The following is a 26,262-nucleotide window of genomic DNA, read 5'->3' on the forward strand; positions in this document are numbered from 1 at the left end:
TGTGTTACCATGCCAGAATAAAAATAAAACCTGCATGTTTAAAGTAGTCTCCCATATTCAACTAGAAGTGACCTGAGGACAAATGCTTTCTCTCTGAACAACTATTAGATTAACTCACTATAGTGTTCACTGTGGGTGCTCAAAAAAATATTTGTTGAATTAATTTTAAAAGTCAAGCTTAGATTTTGTTCACTTTGGGGGTTAGAATTTGTAGTCAAAATTTTTTAAAAGATTTTATTTATTTATTTGAGAGAGAGACAGAGACAGCGAGAGCAGGAACACAAGCAGCACTGGGAGAGGGAGAAGCAGGCTTCCCGCGGAGTAGGGAGCCCGATGTGGGGCTCTATCCCAGGACCCTGGGATCGTGACCTGAGCCGAAGGCAGATGCTTAACGACAGAGCCACCCAGGGGCCCCTGTAGTCAATTTTTACGCTGCTCCCAAACTTCTGTTGTTTTTCTCAAGCCAAGTGTAAAAGCGAATGGCAGATTGTGTGGAATGTTGGGTTATCACAGGCTCCCTTCAATCATGCAAGGAAAGCATTTACTGACAGCATTTACTGAGAGGAACAAGGGGCAGTTCCAGCTTTCTCGTTTGCCATGAAAACAGACAGTCCTGACTCACAGATAAACACTTAAAAGGACAGAAACATTTAAAAGGGCAGTCTGTGGTTTGCTCACGGGCACACAGAAGCAGGCTTCGGAGCAGGAAATGGAAGAATCTAAATCTTTCTGGACTCCTGATCCAGTGCTCTCTTCTGTCTCACCAAGCAACCTGCAGCTCCATCTTTCTATTTCGCTTGCCCACATATTTCACATCCCATCACACAGAACACTGACTCATAGATAAATACTTAAAAGGACAGAAATATTTAAAAGGGTGGAAACACATCGATTAAAGTAAACTCAGCTACTCACAGTGTCTTAAATGGGACCACTTTGGAGAATTTCTGAGAAACACTGATTGAAGTGGCATCGTGGTTCCACCAGCAGGTTTGCACATTTCAGCTGGTGAGATTCACTTTTCCCTCAAATGTGACTGGTCACGTGAGATGCGGCACCTGCCCTCGAGTGCTCTTGGGGTGAGGAGAGCGCCAGGCCACAGTAAATGAAGGAGATATGATCCAGATATACATTTCCTACCCCATTAGATCACATTCTAGGGTCAATACAGCATTTTAAATCTTAATGCTCTTTTCAAAAGTATCTAAGCAAAAACAATTCCTCATTCTTCTCTCCCTGTTGGGAGTATTTTTTTGTTCTTTATGCACAGGCTTTATCAAAGTGGCTTAAATACATAAAAAATACCCAATTCAAAAACTAAAATGGAACTGCCATAGCTAAGATGGTGCCACCGCATCCATTTAGGAATATCCATTTTGGATCAATTTGTCGTTTTGGCCTCAGCCATCAATTTTTAATTAGGCAGATCTGGGACGTGAATGCAGGGTGGCATCTCACTCTAAATCCCATGCTTTTTTCCTCAAAGCCAAATTATTCAAGAGAACTTTTTGGAAAGCAAAATACAGAGCTGGAAATGCACGATTTCAACCTTATAAAAACATGAAGAGAGAAAAAGAGGAACTAACACCAAAATTACAGCATCTACATATGAGTGGTGGGATTTGAGGCAACTGACATTGTCCTTTTTATTTGTTCACAAATTGTACTTTTTTTTTTTTAAGATTTTATTTATTTATTTGACAGAGAGGGAGAGAGAGCACAGCAGGGGGAGTGGCAGGCAGAGGCAGAGGGAGAAGCAGGCTCCCTGCAGAGCAGGGGGAGCCCGATGTGGGGCTCGATCCCAGGACCCTGGGATCACGACCTGAGCCGGAGCAGACAGACACTTAATGACTGAGCCACCCAGGCGCCCTGTACTTTTTTTTTTAAACTAAATTTCCTGGGGCGCCTGGGTGGCTCAGTCGTTAAGCGTCTGCCTTCAGCTCAGGTCATGATCCCAGGGTCCTGGGATCGAGCCCCGTATTCCCTCTCTCGCTGTGTCTCTCTCTGTCAAATAAATAAATAAAATCTTAAAAAAAATAAGAATTTAAACTAAATTTCCTAATAAAGGAGGGAGGGAGGGAAGGAGGAAGGGAAGGCAGAAGAGGGGAGGGAGGGGGAGAGAGAAATACTACTCTTCTGCCTCAAGTGACCCTCCCGGGCACAGCCGTGCAAGTCAGAGTTGTCCGCAGGTTTCCTCTGGGTGCCGGGCCTCGAGGCTGGCTGTGCTCAGGCCGCACCCCTGCTCTCACAGCTGACCACCTCCCACTCCACTGAACACACACAAGTCTGTCACTTTCGGTTCCACTTGATTTCCCCTCTCCGCTCTGGCTGGTGGCCATGGAGTCCTCTTGGCAACCTGGTTCCCATGGATACCCCCGATTCCCAGACAGGCTGCTGCTCAGAGCAGATGGTCGTTGGCACTGGGCGGGGAACAGGCTGAGAGGACATCTGAGTTATCCAGTACCCTGCATCCTTCTGCTCACCCCCACCCCAACACACACACACCCCTTTTCCTAGATCCTGCTTGCTTCTGGCCTTGCCAAGGAACTCATGACATTTCAAATATAACAAATACTACAACACCAATTGCTAACATTTACTGAGCACCTACTATCTGGCAGACAATGACGTACAAAGTGCTTTACATAGAAAGGGAAGGAAATAATTTACCAGGATAGGTTAAAGAGTTCAGTGTTTCTGACCCAATTCAAACATGACTATTTGGGCTAAGTCTTTTTGGGATGAGTGTGGACTGTTGATGTGCATAAAGGCGATCTCTGAAACATACTGAAATTTCCAGTTCTGGACCCAACCTTAAAAATTCAGATCCAGAAGCTCTGGGCAGGGCCCAGGAGTCTGGGATGGGGCTGAGGAATCTGCACCTTAAATAGGCACTCCATGTGATTCCAATGCAGGTGGTGGTGGGCCACTGGAGATAAAGCCTGCCCTCACTCAGATATTCTTAGACTGTAGAGTGCCCAGGAGGTCTTGTTAAAATGCAATATGACTCAATATGTTCGGGGTAGCATCTGAGATTCAGCATACCTGATTAGCTCCCAAGTGAGGCTGATGGTGCAGGTCCATGGACCACACTTTGAGTAACAAGAACCTAGAAGATCAGCCTCCCAGAGACTAGTTCATACCACACTTACCTGCCAAAAGCCCAATCAGGTAAGCCAAAGGACATCACAATTATTTAATAGTTTGATTCAGAGAGAGTGAAGCACACTGACCCCACTTCCTGCCCGTGCACTCCATAAACAGGACTATATCCAACACACCCCCTGGCACAGGAGTCCTTGACCCCGTGTCAACAGTGCCCAGATTTCCAGTCACAACCCTGCCATTCCCTGGCAGGAAGTCTATACCCAGGCCTCCCTGTTTCCTGTGCTTGGTTTCGTTTCTCACATCTCAAGCCTTTGCACATGCTGTTTTGGGTTTCTGGAATGCACTTCCCCTTTTACCACTTGACCTCCACTACCTGGCACCTTGCTGACCACCACAGCATCACGGCCTGCCCTGCTTCCAACCTTGGCCCTCTCCAAACCTCTCGCCTCCCAGATGCCAGACAGGTCTCTTGAGAAGGCAAATCCAGTCATTCATTCTCCTGTTTAACCTCTTTCAGTGGTTCCCTGGAGCTTTCAGGATAAGGGTGCACAAGACCCTTCATGAATGTGCTCTGCCCTACTTCTCTGGCCTTTCCCTACTTCCCACCCATTTTCCTCAGAAGCCCTGGGATCTACCCTCCCTCACTCTGTTCCATCTGCCTGAGATGCCTCCCTCCAGTTTACACAGCAGACTTCTACTCAACCCTCAGAACCCTGCTCAAACATCAGTCCTTCGGAAGATTTCTCAGCCCTTCCGATTTCCATATCTATGTTAGATGTGAGCAGGGTGCTGGAGCCGGCTCATACTGTCCTGACAGAGCCATATACTAAATTTTCTGAGCCAGTGGTTAAGCAGAGCCATTATAAAAAAATTAATTACATAAATATAAAGTAAACAAATTGTATCAAAAGATAAAGGTAAAAATGCTCAAAACATCACTTTCTAATTATTTTACCACATGTTACTATCATCTATGCTCTTGAGATGACTTAGGTCTTCATTGTACCCACTGGATGGGAACGCCACATTCTGGCGGCTCCGTGGTAGGGAGCGGTGCATGGGCAGCTTGGAATCAGCCTCTGACACCACGGAAATCAGCAAATGCAGCAAACGAACACTAGGCTTATTGTTTTCTTGGCTGTTCAGACTTGAGAAAGTAATGGGGTTCAATGTTAATGATGCAGATTACACGTAAAAGTGTGTTAGATCTGTAGCTGTTACATTGTGGGCAGCACAAAAAAAATGGAGGAAATATTTTTCCAGTACTCAAAATGCTTATCGGCTGGAGCAAAGGAGCTCACAGCATTCGTTAATGCGTGAAGCTAGACACGTCTTCAGGCACCCTCACTGCTTCCCTTTCACCTTCTCCTCAATACAAACAAAAATACCAGCCAACATTTATGTCAGAACAACACTCACTTTGGGTGCCTGGGTGGCTCAGTCGTTAAGCGTCTGCCTTCGGCTCAGGTCATGATCCCAGGGTCCTGGGATTAAGCCCCGCATCAGGCTCCCTGCTTGGTGGGAAGCCTGCTTCTCCCTCCCCCACTCCCCCTGCTTGTGTTCCCTCTCTTGCTGTGTCTCTCTCTGTCAAATAAATAAATAAAATCTTAAAAAAAAAAAAAAAAAGAACAACACTCACTTGCCAGCAATTTGAGTGACTTCTTCGTTGAATCCAAGAATGGATGGATGGATGATGTCAAAAGCAGCTCCTCCCCTAGGAGGATTCTGTATATTATGGTGTATATTTTCAACACCCTGGAAAACCAGAATTCTTAACTATAAGAATGACTATAAACTTATTTTCTGTATTTGAGGTCCCTCCCAAGAATCCTACACTGTCCCGAGCTTTTCTCCCACAGCTTGTTTTGGAAGTGCGGAACATCACCCAGGCCCTTGTCTCCCAGTTTCCCACCGGTGGCCTTGGCAAATACTCCACCCAGGCTCTGGTTTCCAACAGTGTCCAAACCTTATTTTATTATAAGAGAGGCAGTGTGATCTAGGGAGAGGGAGAAACAGGCTGTAGGTGGCCTATTCGGGGATGTAAATTATGCCTTCAGTTATTAGCTGTGTAACACTGGGAAAGGCATCCAGCCTCTCTGAGCCTCAGATAACACAGTACCTACAGGACAGAGTCGGGAAGACTAGATAGAATGTACAGAAAGCTGTTCCTATTATTTCTACTGCCACAACGGCTGCGGCTGCCAACAATACTCAGGATACTTTTATTATGTGCTGGGTCCTAATCCAAGCAGTTTACATTATAGTAGATTCCTCACAGGCAACAACAGGGCCAGAAGATAGTGGAGTGATATTTTTACAGTGCTAAAAGAAAACTAATGTCTACCAAAATTCTTCCCTCAGCTAGCTATCACTAAAGTATGAGGGCGAGATAAAGATATTTCAGATGAAGGGCAGACTTCCAGAAAGCAAGAGTGGGATTCAAAAAGCAGTGGTGAGCAAAATATTACTGAATACTGAGGCAAATCTAAATAAGCATTGGACATAAAAATGTTATTACTAATTATTTCTAAATTATAAAGAAAGCTGAGCTAAACTATAAGACAAGAACATGGAAGTTGGAGGGGCGATCAGAGGTAAAGTTTGACCAACTTGAAACTGTAAGTCAGATCTACAGATTAAAAAATAAGGATAGCCACCACAAAACCAACCACCCAACAAAAAACTGGAAACAGAATGCATACTTCTACGCAGAAGGGAAAGAGAAAAATCTAATCAATTCAATAAAAGGCTGAATTGGACCAAAGAAGGAACAAAGGAAAATCACAGTAAATAGAAGATCCAAGAAATTTCTGAAAAGAGAATATTGGAATTAACAAGAGAATTCATCAAGTTTACAGGTACCGGGTAAATATACGGCAATCAATGATGTTCTTATATGTCACCAACAACCAATTAGGAAAGGTAACAAAAAAATCTCACTCACAATAGCCACAGAATCTAGAAAACGTCTAGGAAAGAGCAAAGAAAAAAGACTTTTTGAAGGATATAAAAGAAGACCTCAGTAAATGGAGTGATGTATCTTGTTTATACACGGAAAGACTCAATGTTACACAGATGTCAATTTTCAGATTAATCTGTAATTTTAACCCACGTCTAATCAAAATCTCAATAGTATTTTTTGTAGTAGTTGAAAACGAAGTCCAAAATAAATATGGGAGGGTAAATGTCTAAGTAAGACCAAGACAATTCTGAAAAAGAACCACCAAGAGAGGGGCGCCTGGGTGGCTCAGTCATTAAGCATCTGCCTTCGGCTCCGGTGATGATCCCAGGGTCCTGGGATCGAGTCTGCATGGAAATTTTGCCAATTTCATAGTGTGAAAATGGTCATTGTTTAATTCATATTAACCGGAGCTGAAACCAAGAGTTGGCCACCTAACGCCTGCACTACTCAGGCACCCCTTGATTTATGTTTTTTTAAAAAATCGCTTTGGGGCACCTGGGTGGCTCAGTCGTTAAGTGTCTGCCTTTGGCTCGGGTCATGATCTCAGGGTCCTGGGATCGAGCCCCGCATCGGGCTCCCTGCTCCGCGGGAAGCCTGCTTCTCTCTCTCCCACTCCCCCTGCTTGTGTTCCCTCTCTCCCTCTCTATTTATTTCTAATAAATAAATAAAATCTTAAAAAAAAAAAAAAGAACAACCGAGAGAGACTTGCCCTGTGATCAAAACACATCACAGGGCCATTGTAATTAGGTTAAGTGTAGTATTTGTTAGCAATTGACAAATAGGTCAATGCAACAAAGTAGAGAACCCAAAAACGGACCCACACAAGTGAGGGGACTTGCTATCAGAGAGAGGGAACTTTTTAAGTCAGTGGAAAGGAATGGTCTGTCTAACAAATAAATTTGGGATCGTTGGCTTTCCACATAGAAGAACATGGAAATATATTCCTATCTCACACTCATATCACTGAAAACTCATTTCAGATGTACTATAAACCTAAATGTGAAAAATAAACCTTGACACTATCAGAAGAAAATATAAAAGACTCTGGGAGGGAAGTCTTTCTGAATTAGAAAAAAAAGGCACAAACCACACAGGCAAGGACTGAACATAGTGAATACATTAAAAAGAAGAATTTCCGTGTGACAAAGACCCTGTAAAGGGAGGCAAAAGCCAAGCCACAGAAAAGAAGATTAGTTGTCAGTATCAGTGTAGGTCAATAAAAATGAGATCACACCCTATAGGACTACAGGCATGGGGTGGGAACGTGCAACCCACAGAAGAGGAATTGCAGATTTTGAGAAACACAGAGAAAGCTTCTGAATTTCACTGAAAAACAAGGAAATATGAATTAAACAATGACCATTTTCACACTATGAAATTGGCAAAATTTTAACTGCTGACATTACAAGAAAAAAGGATACTTTTTACACGATTCATTGAAGTACAAATGAGTCCAGCCAGTAAAAAGAGCAATTTTCCAATATCTAGTAAAATGCATATAACCTAAGATCCAACAATTTCCCTTCTAACTCTTACATATGTTCAAAGAGAGAAATGTATAAGGATACTCATTGCAGCAACATTTTTGATAGTTAAAAATTAAGAAAACCTAATATAAATAGAGTAATTTAAATATTATGTGATATATTCAATGCTGGCAGGTTATATGGCCATTAAAAAGAAGGAACTATAAATAAGTGGGTGCTAATGCCTGCTCGTTTGTATTTTTTCAGGATATATGATGTTGGGTGAAAAAAATAAAGTCACAGAATGATACATAGTGTTAGCTGTCATCTAAGTAAACACAGGGGCGCCTGGCTTGCTCAGTTGGTAGAACATGTGACTGGGGTCTTGAGGTCGTGAGTTTGAGCCCTACATTGGGTATAGAGATTACTAAAAAAATAAATACATAAAAAAACTTTTAAAAAATCATCAAATACTATATAAAAAATAAATCAACACATACACACATATAGTAATGCCATTTGTAGTTTATGGATGAAGAGATATGCACCCCAAAGTCATGAGGGGCAGCCTCCTGGGGGCACTGGGAAGAGCAGGATGGGTCTGGGTCAGGTGGGCAAAGACAACTTTATTATGAAAGAAAATAATGTTTTGACACACACAAAAAACTGGAAGTAAATAAAATAAAATGTTAATTTTTAAAATTCTGGGTAGCGAGAATATGGGAGTTACGCTATTCTTTGTAGTGTTGTTGTTGTTTTTTTTTTAAGTTCTACAGAAAAAAAAATAAAAGAGAACAGTGCTTTGAAGATTTCTCAGACAAGGTAGCATCCGATATTTAGGAGGGAATGAGAGCAGTATCAAATGGATGAAACCAAATCCTTGGCCACGAGCTAACGCTTCAATGCCCTCAGAGTTGCCCATTACAGCCGTGCTCTGTCCTCTGCCCTTGCTCTCTGCTGCAAGCCTCAGGACAGGGCGCTTTGGCATCGTGCGCTTGGGTGTTTAAGGGGAACTTGGAATGTGGTCCCTTAGCCCGGAAGTCCTCCAGAGGGGACTGGGCCAACTCATTAGTGACAGGCCAGGAAATGAAGCCAGAAGGAGGGGCTCAAGCTGGGCAGGCATCAAGGCTCACCTTCACCCCCCAGGGTTCAGCTCAAACACCACTTCCTCAGATGACAGCTCCAACCCTGGTCTAGGTTAGGCCTGTGGGCTCCCATTGAATGCCCTCCCAGCACTTAGTACTTTCCCTGCCTAAAATTCATCACAATTGTATTTAATAATCGGCGATTGGAATGCATGCTTAACACCGTATCTGTCATTCTACAGCTCACTCCATGGTGCACTGCATCTATCTTGTTCAGAGCTATAATCCAACTTAGTTCAGAGCCTGTCCTGAGTGACTAATCTGTCTAAACTGGTGTGCAGTCAGATTCCATGCTTATTTTTAAGTATTGATATTTAAAATTTCGACTGCAAGGATCTAATGATTTATAAAACATTGTACACATCCATGCAACCTATGACATGTATAATATTGCCCCATTTTCTTGAGGAGGAAATTCAGACTCAGAGACTTGAAATAACTTCACCAGGGTTACGTAAGTACTAAATGGAAAGGCTGAGATTTGAGCTGATGTTTATCTGATGCCAATTCTTTTGGTTGATCCTCTGCACCATGGCTATCAGATCAGTAGCTGTGATTACTAATTTCCCTTATGTTCTTCACTTTTTCTTCAGTACTCTTCCCTCTTCTATCACCCCTAGCCCTAAAGACCTTGCTTAGTTAAAAGCATCCATGCTTCTGCCACTGCATCATCTCCTCCTGCCTCTTCCTCCCTTTTCCATCATCATCATCATCATCATCATCATCTCCATCATCGTACTTCTCCCTATTATTGAAGTAGGAACAGACACAGAGTAAATCAGGATGTGCCAAACTGCGGACCTCACAGTCATCTCCCCAGAGCCTAGCTAAGTGTCTTATTCATAGGAAGTACTCAACAAATATGAATTGAATTGAACTGAATTGATTTATTAACAAAGTAATGCTCTTTACCCAAATTCCTCCATCTAGATAGAGATTAAGGTAGCATTTATAAAGTATCACCTTCCGAGAAATATAGTTTGGGTTGGGACTATTATGATGTACTAAAAGGCTCCCCAGAGAATGGTGTGAAAAGATTAGATTCTCAGCAGCTGCAATCACCAAGACTCCAGTTCATAGCCAGCCCTTGGAGTCGTGCTGGAACAGAGCTTCTTTGAGTTGTCACCACAATCCTCTCATGGTAGAGGTCTCTTCTGTGCTTTTCTTAGGTGCCTAATCCTAGGCAAGGGAATCTGTCCTCATGCACCTTGTAATAGCACTTATTCCTTATCTATTTTTTTAAAAGCTTGTTCCAGCTCCCAAGAGAACCCCACATGAAATGGTCATAGCAGCCAGAGACTGATATTATTTCACAATGGTGACTCCTGTACCTTGTATCCTTGGTTGCTATGAGAGATGGGTTGTCACCCATTATATATGAGGACAAAGAGACTCTCTCACACATATATCAGTGCCCTGTTGCGTTTCAGCTGTAAGGAAACAAGAGAGTGCCTATGTCACTTGGGAAGAATAAATGATGTGCTTAATAAGGAACAGTCAAACTAAGTATTCTCAGGCACTGTGGTCAGAAGGTTATTTGACACTTAAACACAAAGTCTGAAACTTGATAGCACAGTGTTCTGTCTTCAATAATACAGATCAGAGGGTGCCTGGGTGGCTCAGTCAGTTAAGGGGCCAACTCTTGATTTTAGCTCAGGTCATGATCTCAGGGTCCTGGGATCAAGCCCTGGGTCACGCTGGGCTCCACGCTCAGCAGGGAGTCTGCTTGAGGATTCTCTCCCTTTCCATCTGCCCCTCCCCCTGCTTTCATGCTCTCTCTCTCTCTCAAATAAATAAATAAATCTTAAAGAAAAATAATAATACAGATCAGAGATTGGCAAACTGTAGTCCATGAGCCAAATCCAGCCCTCTACCTGGCTCTGTTCAGCCATGAGCTAAGAATGGTTTTTGTAGATAAATACTTGTAATCAAATATGATGAAGGGGAACATTAATTTTGAACCTCATTTCAGCAAATGTTATTCCCCTAAAAAAAAATCCATTCTTCTCATTAGTAGACCTATATTACAAAATATTGTATTCAATTATTATTATTATATTTTGAATTTCAACACTAAAACTTCCAGGAAATTTGTTCTCTCTTGTTATATAACATATGAGGGCTGGGCGAGCCTAAAATATATATTATCTATCCCTTTACAGAAAGTTTACCGATCACTGCTCTAGACCTTTCCAGACTCATCTCCTGCTATGTCACTCCTCACACTTGGAACGTTTGTCATATCTGAATATCTGTGATTCCCCAAATGCATATCTAACTCTCCATGCTCCAGGTGTCCCTTCTGCCTGGAATGTGCCACCCTCCTGCCTGCCTGATTATTTTGCAGCTCGGCAGGGGGTCTGCTTTTCTCTCTCCCTCTGCCCCTAACCCCCGCTCGTGTGCTCGCGCACTCTCTCTCTCTCAAATAAATAAATAAAATCTTAAAAAAAAAAAAAAAAGGCAGGCAAAAGAGTCACAAGTCACAAACTTAGTCTTTTAGGAATATTTAGTCTTTCAACAACTTTGCAAGGTAGATATTATTGATTCTATTTTACCATTGAGGAAACAAAATCAGAAAAGAGAGGTTAAGTAACTTGCCCAAAGTCATATAGTTAACAAGTGGTGAGTAGAATTTGAACACAAGTCCCAAGATAAAGCTAGACATCTGAGAGGAGCTGAAATTACTAGTAAGTATTGTACTCTTACGTGGCCTTCTTTGTTCTTAGCTCATTGTTAAAGACCTGCAGGAAGAAATATCTAGCTCCTAACCTCTTGCCTTCCCAATGGAACTAACTCCACGCTTTTGACACACTGCACAGGTACACCTCCTTCAGGAAGTGGAAGTGGTCCATGACTCAGATTGAGGCAGGCCCCCCCTTTACTCTACATCCCCTCATTATCTTGTCCATATTTCTACTATTGCACATACTACTAATACTATAATTTTCTCAATATGTTTCTCTTGCTAGAGCTCTTTTTAGGAGAGGGAATATGTGCAATTCATTTCTGTATCCCCGGGTCCTAGCATAGTGCCTGATACAAGATGTGACAGATGTTTGCTGAGTGAATAACTGAAAGACTTCCATTGGTAACTGACTCTATTCCATTCTCTCAATGATAACAATAAACGTGGCCAGCACTTAGTACGATGGGTGTACACTGGGGGAAAGTGTTATCTCCCCCCATCTTCATAATGATTCTGAAGTCACTACTGTGCAATTATCTCCATTTTACTGATGAGAAAACGAAAGACTTTCTCAAGGTCACATAGATTTTTAAGTTACAGAGAAATAATTCGAACCCAGTTTTAATGGTCAGCAAATCCTTCACGGGACACCAGGACACCTCCAAGGACTCATCCCACCATCCCATCCATGAATCTTTCAACAAAATTAGCCAGCACTTGTTGTGGCCCTTGAGATCTCTGGTCCCTGAGTTGAACCCTCAGCAGGCCCTGTCTGCTGCTTCAGATGCTTGCATGCATGTTACCTGCCTCACAAGACAGCAAGCTCCTGTGAGCGGAGACCATGTGCTCTGCACCTTAAATCCTCATAGCCCATAGCCCCAGCCTTTGCATGCTCTAAGGATGCTGCATTGAACTCGGAATAAAAATAATATTAAGCCCACTGCATTATTATTATGATATTATGATCAAATAAATCCAACCTAATTCCCTGTTTTTACAGTATAAGCCTCTTTCACAATGGACTAAAAGCTCTGAAGGATAGGAGGGATTTAGAAGGAAGATGGGAGGAGGGCAGGAGCGAAAACTGTGAGCAAAATCCAGCCGTAGTTACATGTAGGGCTTGTCAAGGCCCAGCTCAGGCTGTGATTTGGCTAGATCACCTGCTGGGGCCCCCATGATTGTAATGTACAACCAGAACTGAGAATCGCCAGGAAAAAGCATCAGGTGAGTGTGGGGAGCAGTGGGCAAAAACGCTGAGAACACCAGATAGGTCAGATCCTGGAAAACCTTGACTGCAGCCCGAGGTGCTGGGCCTTGCTCTGGTGGGGAAGGGAATCTGAGGAGAGTTCAGGATAAGGAGCAGTGAGACAGGCAACCCTCTCCCACTGCAGAAACAAGCTGGTGAAGGAGGATGGCATGGGCTTAGGAGAGTGGGAGCCAAAAAGACAGCACAAAGGGCGGGGGCGCATAGCAGCCCCCTAGGAAGGGCATCAAACTGGGGCACTTGGCAGGTGTCTGCTTGAGTTTGGCAGATAAGACACAGTAGTGGGCCGGGAAGAGGAGAAACAGGCTCCAGGGCCCCCTCAGCCATTGACTGGTTGTGTGATATCAGCCCTCAGACCTCCCTGACCCTAGTGTTCATCTTTCAAGACAGACATATTCACTTTAGAAGGTCATTATGAAGTCTAAATAAAAAGATATGTTAAAGCAATTGGCACCGAGTAAATACTCAGTAAGTGGGGTTGAAACTCAATTATGTTTCTGTTCTAACATTCATAACAGAATGCTCCTTTCCATTCTGCCATTGCCTATCTTTTGCTTGTCATGGTGGTCTAATAGAGAACAGTTCTTAGGGGCTAAGAAGATTGTAAAAATGCCCTTTAGGATATGCCGCGACGTGGGCCAACTTTTTGAAGTCACTGCACGAAATAGACAGTGACCACAGGGAATAGCACGGTGGAGAAAGCAGTGTTTCAAGGAGGCACTTATGGTGCATTTTGTGGCTTGGGGCCTGGGCCCAACTTTCCCACCAAAAGAGGTTACACCAGGCATGGTCCTGCAGAAGCCTCTTCATTCAGTTTGGAAAGAAATACACATTGGCAATGGGCTATGCTAGGACAGTGAGGGTAGGGAAGAGTACTCTGATGTTTTATATACAAGTGGGGTAGCTCCTGCAGGGAACACAGAGGCCGGTGGCAGAGGAGGTGGGAAGTGGGGACAAAGGAGGGGCCTGAGCTTTCACTCCATACAGACACCAATGGCCCATCCTCGACTGACTCTTCTTCCGCCTATCCCTGATGTGTCAGTGCTGGTTGGGCCCCGGCCCCAACAGTCTCTCCTTCTCACCCTCTTTATTCCGCAGCCACCCTGATGCCTGTGGGTTTGATCCTCACTGACAGGTCCATGTCCAGATCTTTTCTGTTCTGCCTTTTCTCTTACTTGGTTTGTACTTTGTTTTTTAATTTTTGGTTGAGGTATAACATACATAAAATAAAGTCCATAAACCTTAATTGTTGCCATGTCTAGATCTACCTAACCAGCAACCAGAACAAGATATAGAACAATTCCAATATCTTGGAAGGTTCTCTTATGCTCCTTCTCCACCAGTTATCCACCCCACCCCCAGAGATCACCAATATTCTGATTGCCACCACCACCAATTCCTTTGAGCTGTTTTTGGAATCCATATAAATGGAATCATTCAGTAAATGTACTTCATCTGTTCCTTTCATTCATCATCATGTCTGTGGGATATATCCATATTATAGAGTACTGCAGTAATTTTACTTTTCATACAACAGTGGTTCTCACGAGCGGCAATTTTTCCTCCTGCAGGGGTCTTTTGGCAATGTCTGGAAACATTTTTGTTGATCACAATTCAGCAAGGGTGAGGGTGCAGTGGGAAATGCTACGGCATGGAGTGGATAGAGGCCAAGGATGCCACAATGCACAGGACAGCGCCTCACAACAAAGAATCATCCAGCCCAAAATGTCAGTAGTGCCAAGATTGAGAAACTCTGTGTATTAGTTCCCTGTAGCTGCTGAAATGAATTACCACAAGCCGAGTGGCTTAAAACAATGCAAATGTATTATCTTCTAGTTCTAAGCTAAAAAGTCTGTAATGGGTCTCACTGGAAAAAAATCAAGGTGTCATTAGAAGCAAGGTGTTCCTTCTGAAGGCTCTAGGAGAGGAGCCATTTCCTTGCCTTTTCCAGTTTCTTAACAGCTGCCTGCTTTCCTTGGCTCATGTCCCTTTTTCCATCTTCTAAGCCAGCAATGTCTGGCCAAGTCTTTATCACATGGCATCACTGTGACACTGACCCTTTCACTTATAAAGATTTCTGTGATTACAGTGGGCCCATAATCCAGGATACTCACCCCACCTCAAGATGCTTAACTTAATGACATCTGTAAAGTCCCTTGTGCTCTGTAACATGGCATACTCCCATGTTCCAGGAGTTAGGATGTGGACATCCTTGGGTGGGGGGTGGGGGAGGAGCATTATTCTCCCTGCCATATCCTGCCATATGATATTCCACTATATGAATATACCACAATTTATCCTGTTGTTGATGGACACTTGGGTTGTTTTTTCTTTTTAGCTATTATTAATAAAGCTGCTATGTACATTCTTGTACAATTCTTTTGTCCTCGTTTCTGTTGGGTATATATTCAAGGGGACAGATACTGGGTCTTAGAGTAAAACATATGTTTAACTTGAGTAGATAATGCTGAAGAGTTTTATGAAAGTGATTGTACCAGTTTACACCCTTACCAGCAGGGCGGATTTCTATTTTCTATTTTCATTTTCTACTGAACATCTCCATGTCAACCTTGCAAAAAACACCTCAAATTCAATTGGTTCAAAACTATGTTTATCTAGCTCAGTGAATGACTGTTTCCCCAGACATCCAAAGCATAAAATCTGGGAAACGTCCTAGATTCTTCTCTTTGCCTTTGGACCTGCTTTCAATTAGCCACAACATTATTGTATCCTACACAGTCAGGGCTTGGTTACTTTCTTTCCTTCCTGGAGGTCTTCATCATCTCTCACCCAGTCTACAGCTTCTTCCTGAACTCCATGCCCCCAATCCATCCTTCCCACCGCTGTCAAAGTCACCTTTTCCAAAATCCAAAACCTAATCCTGCTTCTTCTCTTTGCTTATAGGACAAAGGAGCCGGCCCAGCCTACCCACCTGGTCTACCCTTCACCATTCTATTGTCATCCCATGAAACCTCTAAATGCTGCCCACACAGAACTGCTTACGATTTATCTTCTCATACATTTACTCAAATTGATTCCTTCCCCACAATGTCCACTCCTCTTTGAAGATCCAGCCTGCCCAATCCCCTCTCTCCTGAACCCTTTGGTTGACAGCCCTCAAATTAAGTAGACTTAAATGCTCTCTCTCCTCTGTGCCCCACCATACCCTGCACAGAATTTTTATTAGGGTACTTTTCAGCACACTTGTCTCTGCCTAATACACATAAGCCTTTCAAGAGCAAGACTGCTTTGTCATTGTAGGAATGAGCCTGATACAGAGTAGACACTAATCAATGTTTACTGGATTAAAACTGAGTTGAGACAATACACGTTAATATGACATGGAGGACATGGCATGTATTGAGAAATAGCATTAGACAAAGTCTGCCTTCAGAGTTTAAAAACCTAAAGGGCAAATGAGAGGCCCTGTGGGTCCTAAGCTCTAACAGGGAAATAATAGTACCATTTCTGCTGGGCTACTATAAAGATTGTAGGAGAAAATGCATCTAAGATTTCTAGCAGCCTGCCAGGCACATAGTAGGCACTCAATTAGCTACTATTATTATTTTAAAGGGTGAAAACTAGCATTTTTAGTGAACATCAAGAGAATTTTTAGTTTGTTGGTTGAGGCTCATCTTGCAGTTTTCTTCCTTCAGTAGAGAATTAGAAGCTCACCCATCTACATTTATACAACTGATATAATTTGTAAAGCCAAAGCTGCACTGATGATAGAGATAGCTTTTTAATCTTAGTGGACATTTACTGGAGTATTTTAGTGTTGTGTCTGGGAAACTGAGCGATTCTTAGTGATTACAGATTTAGAACCATCACTGGCTTGACTTATTTTTTAAAGTTAATATATGCAGTAGGTGCCTCTTTTTTCCCCCTAAGAGAGCAACCAAGAACTGCCTGTATCTTATCTCCTTTCCTCATTGGGGGTTAGTCTCAGTCAACATTATATCTCTGAGAGTTAACTGCACAAGGTCAACCAATGATCTAGCAAAATGCTTTGTACACTAATTCCTCAGCAAAAAATTCCAAAGAGGCATAAGGCATTGCTGAGTTAGGTATTCGGTGTGGTTTCTGTGATATGTCTCTGTTCTGATTTCCTCCTCTGATCATTCCTTCTTTGTTTTTTTTCATGGCTCTTCCTTCTGCTGTCAGTACCCTCCAAATACTTGCATCCCTCAGGGCTCTATTCTCTGATGGCTAATTTTCTCTACTCCTTCTTTGGGGATGATATAAATATATATGCAAACATTTCAAATAAAAAATAGCAAACCGAATTCAACATCATAAAATATACTTTTATACAAGTAAGGTTCATCTCAGGAATGCAAAGATGGTTCAATATCAGAATACTCTATTAACAGATTCAAAAAGAAAAACCATATGATCATCTCCGTTGATGCAGAAAAAGCATTCAACAAAATTCAATACCCACCCACATTTTTAGAAACCCTTAGTGAACCAGGATAAAGAGAAGTTTCTTAACCTGATATGAAGCTATCTCATAGAAATACAGAGCAAACCTCAGGCTTAATGATAAAACTTAAGAAGCATTTCCACATCCCAAGACAAAGATGCCTGTTATCACCTACTATCAAAACTATACCCTATGTCCTCACCAATGCAGCAGTACACATACACAAAAAAGATTTATAAATATTGGAAAGGAAGACAATAAATTGGTATTTGCTAAAAACCACAGACAGTCCAAGGGAGTCTGCAGACAAAACTAATTAGTGAGTGTGATAAGATTGCTCAATACAAGATCAACATCCAAAAATTAATACATATGAGCAACAAACCATTAGAAAATGTAATAAAATATATTCCTCACAATAGGAAAAATAATTGGAAATACTTTAGACAAAAAGAAAAGGTGATAATGTGGCATTAACTCAGAATAACGGAATAGAACAGATATCCCAGAAATACATCCAAGCATATGTGACCCTTACGTGTTAGAGGAGATTCGTGGAGATATTAGTGAGGAAAAGCTGCATTTTAAGGATAAAAGTTTCCATAAGACAAAAAAGAAAATTGGATCCCTACCTCATTCCATACCTAAAGTTAACATCCAGTTAGATTACTAGAGATTTAAATATAGAACAATATAACTTAAAAATGCGTGTGTGTGTGTGTGTGTGAGAGAGAGAGAGAGAGAGAGAGAGATGGAAAGAGAGAGAGAGAGACTCTTGTGCAGAAAATTACAAAACGTAAGTGAAGCACATAAAAGACTTAAATAAATGGCAACCAACACTGTTTTCGTATAAGAGAAAACTCAATGACATAAGGACAATTTCTCCAAGCAGTATTTTCCCAAGTAAAGCTTGAACTTCGCGTGCATCAAAACTACCTAGACTGCCTGTTCAAATGTAGTTTCTTAGGCTCTACTTCAAACCTACTGAATCAGTATTCCTGAGGACGAGGCCCAGGAATCTGCATTTTAGAAAACCTGCCAGATGATTCTTGGGTGTACTAAATTTTGAGAACCCTTGCCTTAGGGAAGGTGGTCATAACCTGAATTGCACATGAGAATCGCCTGAGACCATTTTTGAAATATTCAGATGCTCAGGCCACATCCCAGACCAATGAAAACAGAATTTCTTTTTTTTTTTTTGTAGTTTTTAATTTTACTATATTATGTTAGTCACCATACAATACATCGTTAGTTTTTGATGTGGTGATCCACGATCCATTGTTTTCATATAACACCCAGTGCTCCATGCAGTACATGCCCTCCTTAATACCCATCACCAGGATAACCAATCCCCCCTCTCCCCTCCCTCTAGAACCCTGTTTGTTTCTCAGGTCCATAGTCTCTCATGGTTCATCTCTCCCTCCAATTCCCCCCCCCCATTTTTCCCTTCCTTCTCCTAATGTCTTCCATGTTATTCCTTATGTTCCACAAATAAGTGAAACCATATGATAATTGACTTTCTCTGCTTGACTTATTTCGCTTAGCATAATCTCCTCCAGTCCCATCCATGTTGATGTAAAAGTTGGGTATTCATCTTTTCTGATGGCTGAGTAATATTCCATTGTATATATGAACCACATCTTCTTTATCCATTCGTCTGTTGAAGGGCATCTCGGCTCTTTCCACAGTTTGGCTATTGTGGACATTGCTGCTATGAACATTGGGGTGCATATGGCCCTTCTTTTCACTACATCTGTGTCTTTGGGGTAAATACCCAGTAGTGCAATTGCTGGGTCATAGGGTAGCTCTATTTTTAAATTTTTGAGGAACCTCCACACTGTTTTCCAAAGTGGCTGTACCAACTCACATTCCCACCAACAGTGTAAGAAGGTTCCCCTTTCTCCACAACCTCTCCAACATTTGTTGTTTCTTTCCCTGTCCATTTTGGCCATTCTAACTGGTTTAAGGTGGTATCTCAGTGTGGATTTGATTTGGATTTCCCTGATGGCTAATGATGATGAACATTTTTTCATGTGTCTGTTAGCCATTTGTATGTCTTCTTCAGAGAAGTGTCTGTTCATCTCTTCTGCCCACTTTTTGACTTGATTATTTGTTTTTTGGGTGTTGAGTTTGAGAAGTTCTTTATAGATTTTGGATACCAGCCCTTTATCTGTAGTGTCATTTGCAAATATCTTCTCCCATTCTGTGGGTTGCCTCTTTGTTTTGTTGACTGTAAAACAGAATTTCTGGGCAAGGCACATATGCATCAGCGTTTTTAAAGCTCTCCAGTGATTCCAATGTGCAGTCAAGGTGGAGGATCATTGCCCTGGGTGAAGGTTTGCTGCCTGTCCTCATTTGAACATTTACTTTTAGGACTACTCTAGTAGAGACTGGACTTTATCTTGATTAAGGCAGGCATAACTTCCTTATATAAAGGTTATAACTTATTCATCTGGTATCCCCAGCATCCTATCTGATACACAGCAGGGGCTTGGTGGTCATTTTCTGAAATAAATCCAACAAATTAAACTGAATGAAATGAATCAATGTGTAGGTGAATAAAATTTTCACCAAACTTTAAAAATTCTACTGGATTCTGCAAGCTTATATAGCACCTGGGCACAATGTTACACTGTGAGAGGTATAGAGATGAACAAAATACAGCCCTTCTCTTCCAGTGTTTGTGATCCGGTGGAGGAGGCAGATACAGACAAAAGTATCTTATAGTCAAGCAGACAATGGGAGTGCACAGAATATAAAAAGGGAATACAAGAAAAATTAGTTCTGAATGGCAGAACCTGGAAGGTATCCTTAAAGATTCAGTATCTGAGATTGGCCTTGAAGTATTGCTGAGACTTGCCCAGGAAGAAATTAGGGAAGTGGGCAGTTGCCCTAGAAGCATAGGGCAGTTTTGCCAGCAGAAGCCACCCACATCAGACGGGGCTTTCTCTAACCTTCATGGAAGACTGTAGGGCAGACACGAAAGGCTCCTTTTCTTTCCGATTTCCTTGTTACTGCTCTCATTTGTCAAGTATTTTGCCTCTGGTTTATTAATTCTACCTCCTGGTGCCTCAGCTGATTTCTTCCAGGAGAAGTTTCTCATTAGCATTTCTATGGGGAGCATCTGCCACCCCATCTATCCCTATTAACTGATGGCTAGGGCAATGGGACTGACTGAGAGGGGAATTTTAATCCCCTCGTCATGACTCATCTCTTTTCTAATTGAGAATGCTAGGTCTAAAGTCACAAGTGGCTGCCCAGCAAAATCCATCCTTAACGTTAAAAGTGGTAACAGAGACATGCTTCTCAATTTTATAACATCACCTATGTAAAATGAGTGTAATAAAAATTAATCAATTTCATGATGGTGAATAATGAAAGATATCTGAGATAGCACTTAATGCAAAAATCCCAAGCTAGTGTGGATATGTTATGAATTAGATGAACTGTTGAATTGGGAAGGTTTCTCAAAATCATAGTGTCAAAGGACATTTGATATTATGTACTGACTGTATATTGTAGGAGAAAAACTAATGAGTATGTATATGTCTCTGCATGCTGACTGTATATTTTACATTATATACCAATATGTTAAGCTGATGGATTATGTGTCCTTTCTCTATTTAAGCCAACTGCTTGCATTGATGTCATGTGACAGATGTCACTTGGAAAGCCCATGAGATGAACCAGTCACCATGGTGTAAGCCACCATGATTTATGTAGAGTGGCAGAAGAAAAGAGTTTGTAAATCAAATTATCTTTGAAATGGAACCCAACCTGGCCTCTAACAAGGCAATGTAAGACTCATCTACGCCAGCCATGGGGCATACTTAGATTCAGGAGATATTTGGAATCATAGCAAGGAAAAGAATATGAGACAATAGGGAAGGAAATTCAATGTTCCAGATAAGCCTACAGTTCCCAGGCATTTTTTTCTTTTCTTTTTTTTTTTTTTTTAAGATTTTATGTATTTATTTGACAGAGAGAGACACAGCGAGAGAGGGAACACATGCAGGGGGAGTGGGAGAGGGAAAAGCAGGCTTCCCACTGAGCAGGGAGCCCGATGCGGGGTTCGATTCCAGGACCCTGGGATCACGACCTGAGCCGAAGGCAGTCGCTTAACGAACGACTGAGCCACCCAGGCGCCCCCATTTTTTTTTTCTTTATGTGATATTTGACTAATTGATTATCTTATTTCTTCATGTCTACTTTCACCCAAAGTGCATTTCCCTATTATTGGTTAATTTTTCTTCTGAAACAAAAAACAATGTTAAATTTCTCATCAACTTTGTCATGCACTTAAGTTGTCCATTAAGGAAATTGATGTCTCTTAGCAACACTCATTCTCTTAATGCTTCCAAACCCACCAGATTACACAGCAAAATGGAACTGCTGGCCCCAAAGTCACATTCATAATTAAATTTTACAGAAGACCCAAATGAGAAAAAAAATTCTTTTGAGGTGCTCAGAGATTTTTTTTTTTTTTGACAGGTTGGTGGAGTTCTGATAGTCATTAAAAATAGTCATTCTCGCCAGCTGCAACAGCAGAGCCTTCCCCCATTCAATCCCATCACTTGCAGTATAATTCTAACTGTAAAGCCTGACATGCTTACTGTAGTGAAGGTGGCGTTTTGGGGGAAGAGGCCATATAGAACAAAGGTGCAAGCCAATAAATTCGGAGTGGGTTGTATCTGAAGGTTAGGTCATCCCCTGACTGTCTAGCCAATTTTTCACGGACAAAGCAAGTCCTACTGACTTAGAAACATAAACTGAGTAGGATCACCAAAGGAGATTTGAGAATTTGGGATCTCTCTTGATTGGCATTGACTCTCTGGAGGTGAGGAGGGGTAGTTTCCTGCATGGTGGGTGTTAAGGTTCCACCTGCCACGGGGTAGTAGAATGAGAGTAGGAAGATGAGGAGGCCAGATCAGAAATCTGTGATGTTGGGCCAATCTTAGGGTTCTCTGGGAATGAAGTAGGGCCTGCCTAGGAAACAAGAAAGCCATGGCAGAATCGCAAAACTACATCTTGGCTTTGTTTTTTATGCCCCTTGCTTATTTGCTTCCTTCTTTTCTCTTTGGTCCTCCCTTGGTAGTAGCATAAAGATATTGTGCAAATGCTGCTCCTGATGGCTATGAACCAACGAAAAGGATCTTGCCCGACCCAAAGCCATAAAAAAAGTAGTGCACTCCTAGGGGACCACTGTGGTCGTGATAACAATAAACCAAGAGAGAAATGCCAAGTGAGAGGTGGAATTTGGGAAGATGGAGTAGGAGCCAAATGTTAGCTGCCCCTTCTCATTGGGAAATGCTTTCCAGAGTTAAAACCTGGGACAGAGATGAATTTTGTCTTAAAAAGAGAGGATATCTATCTCTGTTATGCTTCCTTCAGCGTATGAGGGAGTGGTTGTTACGTTCACTGGAGAAAGACATCAGTCTGATATGAGGCTACATACAGGGTCTTGGCAAAAGACACTAACTCAGCAGTCCTCCCAACCACAGTCTCCTGCAGGAAGGAGGCAACTGGCTGTGGCATTGATGAAGGACCCCATAAGCCACATTTTGAACCCCTCTAGCTCAATTATTCATCTTGCACATCTGTTTCCCCAGAGATCCGAAAGCCCAATGTTACACATTCAGAGTCAAATGAGATCTCTTAGTTGCTTGATCTGGGTTGGAACATAAAGGGAGGATGGAGAGCTAAGCATTCAGAAATATATATTGGATGTACAAAGGGTGAGAAAGCAAGTTGGAAGGGCTGAGGCTGCAGCACAGGGAGAATTCTAGAAGGATGGAGAGAGGGAGAGGGAAGGGAAGAGGGAGGGAGGGAGAAAGATAAGGAGGGAGGGAGAGAGAGAGAGAAAATGGATGTGCGCTTTCTTGAAGCCATTCATTTACAGGGAATTTAAATGTGCTAAAGAGGGGGTTCTTGGTGGTAAAAGAATGAGCAACACAACTGGAGAACATAAAGGGAAAGGAAAAAGGAAATGCATCAATAGGGGAGAAGGCTGGAGGTATCTAGGAAGTGGAAATCAGAATAATGAGGCATCATGCACAAGATTGTAATGGCAGTAAGACATTCTCATCACCTACTATGTGCCAGACATAATTCTCCTCGGCCATCTCATTGTAATTCTCACAATGTCTAGTGCAGTGTCTGACATATAGTAGGTGCTCAAAATATGTTAAATATTAATATTTAATTAATAAATGAACAAGCAATTCTAAGAGAACAATCTATTACCAACTGCATCTTACACCTAAGAACCTTAGGCCCAGAAAGGTTAAGAAACGTGCTCAGTGTGTCACAGCTACTAAGAGGAGGAAGGAATCTGACTTCAAAGCCTGATGGTAGAAGGAGGGTGATCTAGAAGAGCCCCGCGGGGAATCAAGAAAAGGGTGTGGTGCTTAGATGTCTCCCGGGGACTGAGAAAGGGAGGGAAGAATGAAAGGCCAAGTGAACTGGGCTAGGGAGGAGGGGATTGGCCACTGGGAAAGCATTCTTCTAGGAGGACGGGGCCCTGCGGGAAAGCACCATGGCCCTGGGCCACAGCTGAGCCAGCGAGGGGCAGCGTCCAGGCTGATGCCGCTGGAGAAGTGGGTGGGGCGGAATGGCACCGCCTGTGAAGAAACTGCAAAAGGGTCTCTGTTGAGCAGGCAGGGATCTGAGGTGGGGCGGGGATGGGGGAACGTGGCCAAAATGGTAAAGGGAAAGACCTGGGCAGGCGGGAATGGAAAGTACTAACAGCCTTCACGTGAGAAAGAGCAGAAAGGAGTCAGGCCTGGAAGGGTGTCTGGGATGCGGCCGAGGAGAGGGTGTGGTCTGGAAGGGGAGGGGCTGCCTGTGAGGCCCGCGGTGCGGAGAATGAGCCCCGGGCGGCCTCCGCAAAAGGGCAAGGGTCACCTGCCCCGTCGCCTGAGCGGCGGCCCGCGTCTCACCTGTAGGAGCTGCCCGCCGCGCTCGCCGCCTCCTCGCGGATTTGCCTGTTGAGGGCGTCCGCCGCTGCACGCCCCTTGCCAGCCTCGGGGCCCGCGGCCTGGACCGGCGCCTGCGCTGCGGGCAGCGGCATCTGCTCCGGCGCCTGTCCCTCGGCGCGACGCAGCATCCAGGCGGGCCCGGGCTTCTTGCGTGTGTCGCGCTCGTCCGCACCGGAGGGCTTTCCGGCTGCGGGGCCACCCGCTCCGCCAGGGGTCGCCTCCTGCTCCGCGGCCTCCGCGGCGGCCTGCGCCGGCCAGCGCTCCTGGCTCTCCGGCCGGCGCTTGGACGCCCCGAGCATCGGCCCCGAAGTCTGGGAGGACGCGGAGATCTGCACGGGCTTGGGGATCCACGGGTGGTCCCCGCGGCGCGGCAGCGGCCAGGCGCGGAAGTCCTTCTGGTACTGGGTCTCGCGCTCGAAGGGCGCGTCGGAAAGCTGGTACTCGCTGCGCGGCCGGCAGCTCGGCTCGGGCCGCTGCACCTTCCAGGCGCGGTAGTCCTGACGCATCACCGAGTCCGCGGGGCCTGCGCTGGAGGTGGAGCCGGAGCCGGGGCCGGGGCTGGGCCCGCTCCGGCTGGGGACACCCGCCGCCTCGCGTTCGCCGCTAGGCCCGGGCGCCGGCCCCGTTGCCCGGGCAACTGCATCCAACTCGCCCTGGGCCGGCTGCGTCTCTATGGCGACCGCCCGCGCCGAGGGGGGCGCGTGCGCCGGCTGCGCCTGCTGCTGCGGCTGCGGCTGCGGCGGCGGCTGCGGCGGGGCGCTCGGGGCCTCGGTGGCCTCCGAGTACTTGGTGAAAACCAGCGGCACGGCGATGTCCGCCTTGTCCAGCTGGTTCCAGAAGCGGGCGATGCAGCAGGCCCGCGTGATGCACGGCCACGCCATGATGCTCGCTGCAAAGCTGGCCTTCCCTCCTTTTTGTGATTCTAAAGCAAGTCTCTAATCTTACTTCAGTCCCTCGGCCCTGGACCAAACTGGTTCCCGCTGTTTTTCCCTTGGTGGCCTGAGCTACCTCGCTCTCCTCCCTCAGGGAGCACCCAGGCAGGTCAAGCTATCACTGAGATAAAGTCCGTAAAGTCCCCCGATTACCGGCTGCAAACGCCTCCGGGAGCCGCCTGCAAAGGTCTTGGGAGCGCAGTCTGCTGCGGGCACCGATGGGTGAGCCACACGGCGTCCCGGAGTCCCCGGGCGAGGGCGTCTGGGTCGCGCCCCTCCCTGCTGCGGCGGCGGCGCGCAGACCCCGGCCAAGCGAGGCGACGCGACGCGAGGTGGCTGCGGGCTTAAGCCATGGCGTAGAGGAAGGGCCGAGCAGGGTGGCCTCAGGGGCCACGGACGAGGCTCTATTCTTCCTCCCCGAGGCGTTCCGTCGCAGCCAGCCACCTAGCAGGGCTCGGAGGCGATCATCTCCAGCGGAGACCGAGCATTGCTACAGCCGCTGCTCCCAATGATGCTGCAGCCACTGCCGCTGCCGTCTCTGCTGCAGGGAAGCGGCCCCACCCTTATCTACTGCTCGGCGGGGGGGGAAAAATCCAGGCAAGACGCTGGGAGAAAGCGCGCTGCAGAAAAAAATCACCTGCTGTCGTCAGCGCGCGCTGCCGGGAACTCGCCCTCCCTCTTTCCCCTCCCCCCCGCGCTCTGGCAGCTCCTCTCTCCTCGGCTCCTAGGCAACAGCAGAATCTGGGGCCCAGGTGGGTTCCAGTCCCAGGCTGGTGACGGCTCGCTGTCCTTACGCTGGTCCCTTCCCCTCCGGGAGCCTCAGGCTCCTCTTTTGTAAAATAGGGCCAATCATGGAGGAGGGGGGATTCAATTTTTAAAATATGAAGGATATCCCTAGTGAAATGTCTGTCCCAGAATAGACGCTTTTTAAAAAAGAAAGCTGGTGTTATTGGCCAGTTACTGGGCGGGATCTGAACTCAGTTTGGCTGGCTCCTGATCCAAGCCCCCCTTGTCAGTCATGCACAGACCTTGTTCGGATGTGTAGGGATGTGAGTCCCCAGGCTGATGGGGCCCTGGCTGTTCCTTTATTAGAGGACCTTTGGGGGAAGGGTGTCTTAGAGCCTCCCAAGAACTACCCAGTCCCTATTCAACCCAGGGCCCATACTGGGGAGAGTCAGGGAAAAGAAAATTCTTGGAAGGGACCTAAGTGTGGAGGCTGGGGGGGGGGGCGGAATGGAAAGGAAACAAGGGGACAGTGTCCTAGGACAGGGTAGGGCCTGATGCACAGGGAATTAC

At 44.6% G+C, this 26,262-nt stretch overlaps 1 protein-coding gene across 1 annotated transcript in view; it reads right to left on the bottom strand.

Annotated features, from left to right (window-relative positions):
- The window catches only part of MAP6 (microtubule associated protein 6), an 86,719-nt gene extending 60,889 nt beyond the window's left edge, over positions 1–25,830 (bottom strand). The window contains exon 1 of the mRNA XM_032426913.1: positions 23,996–25,830. Coding sequence (XP_032282804.1) covers positions 23,996–24,915 — 920 coding nt within the window. The 5' untranslated portion in view covers positions 24,916–25,830. The remainder of the gene's footprint in view (positions 1–23,995) is intronic.
- Positions 25,831–26,262: the final 432 nt, after the last annotated feature.

This window comes from Phoca vitulina, unplaced genomic scaffold (genome assembly GCF_004348235.1).
Source record: "Phoca vitulina isolate PV1807 unplaced genomic scaffold, GSC_HSeal_1.0 scaffold36, whole genome shotgun sequence".
Classification (NCBI taxonomy): domain Eukaryota; kingdom Metazoa; phylum Chordata; class Mammalia; order Carnivora; family Phocidae; genus Phoca; species Phoca vitulina.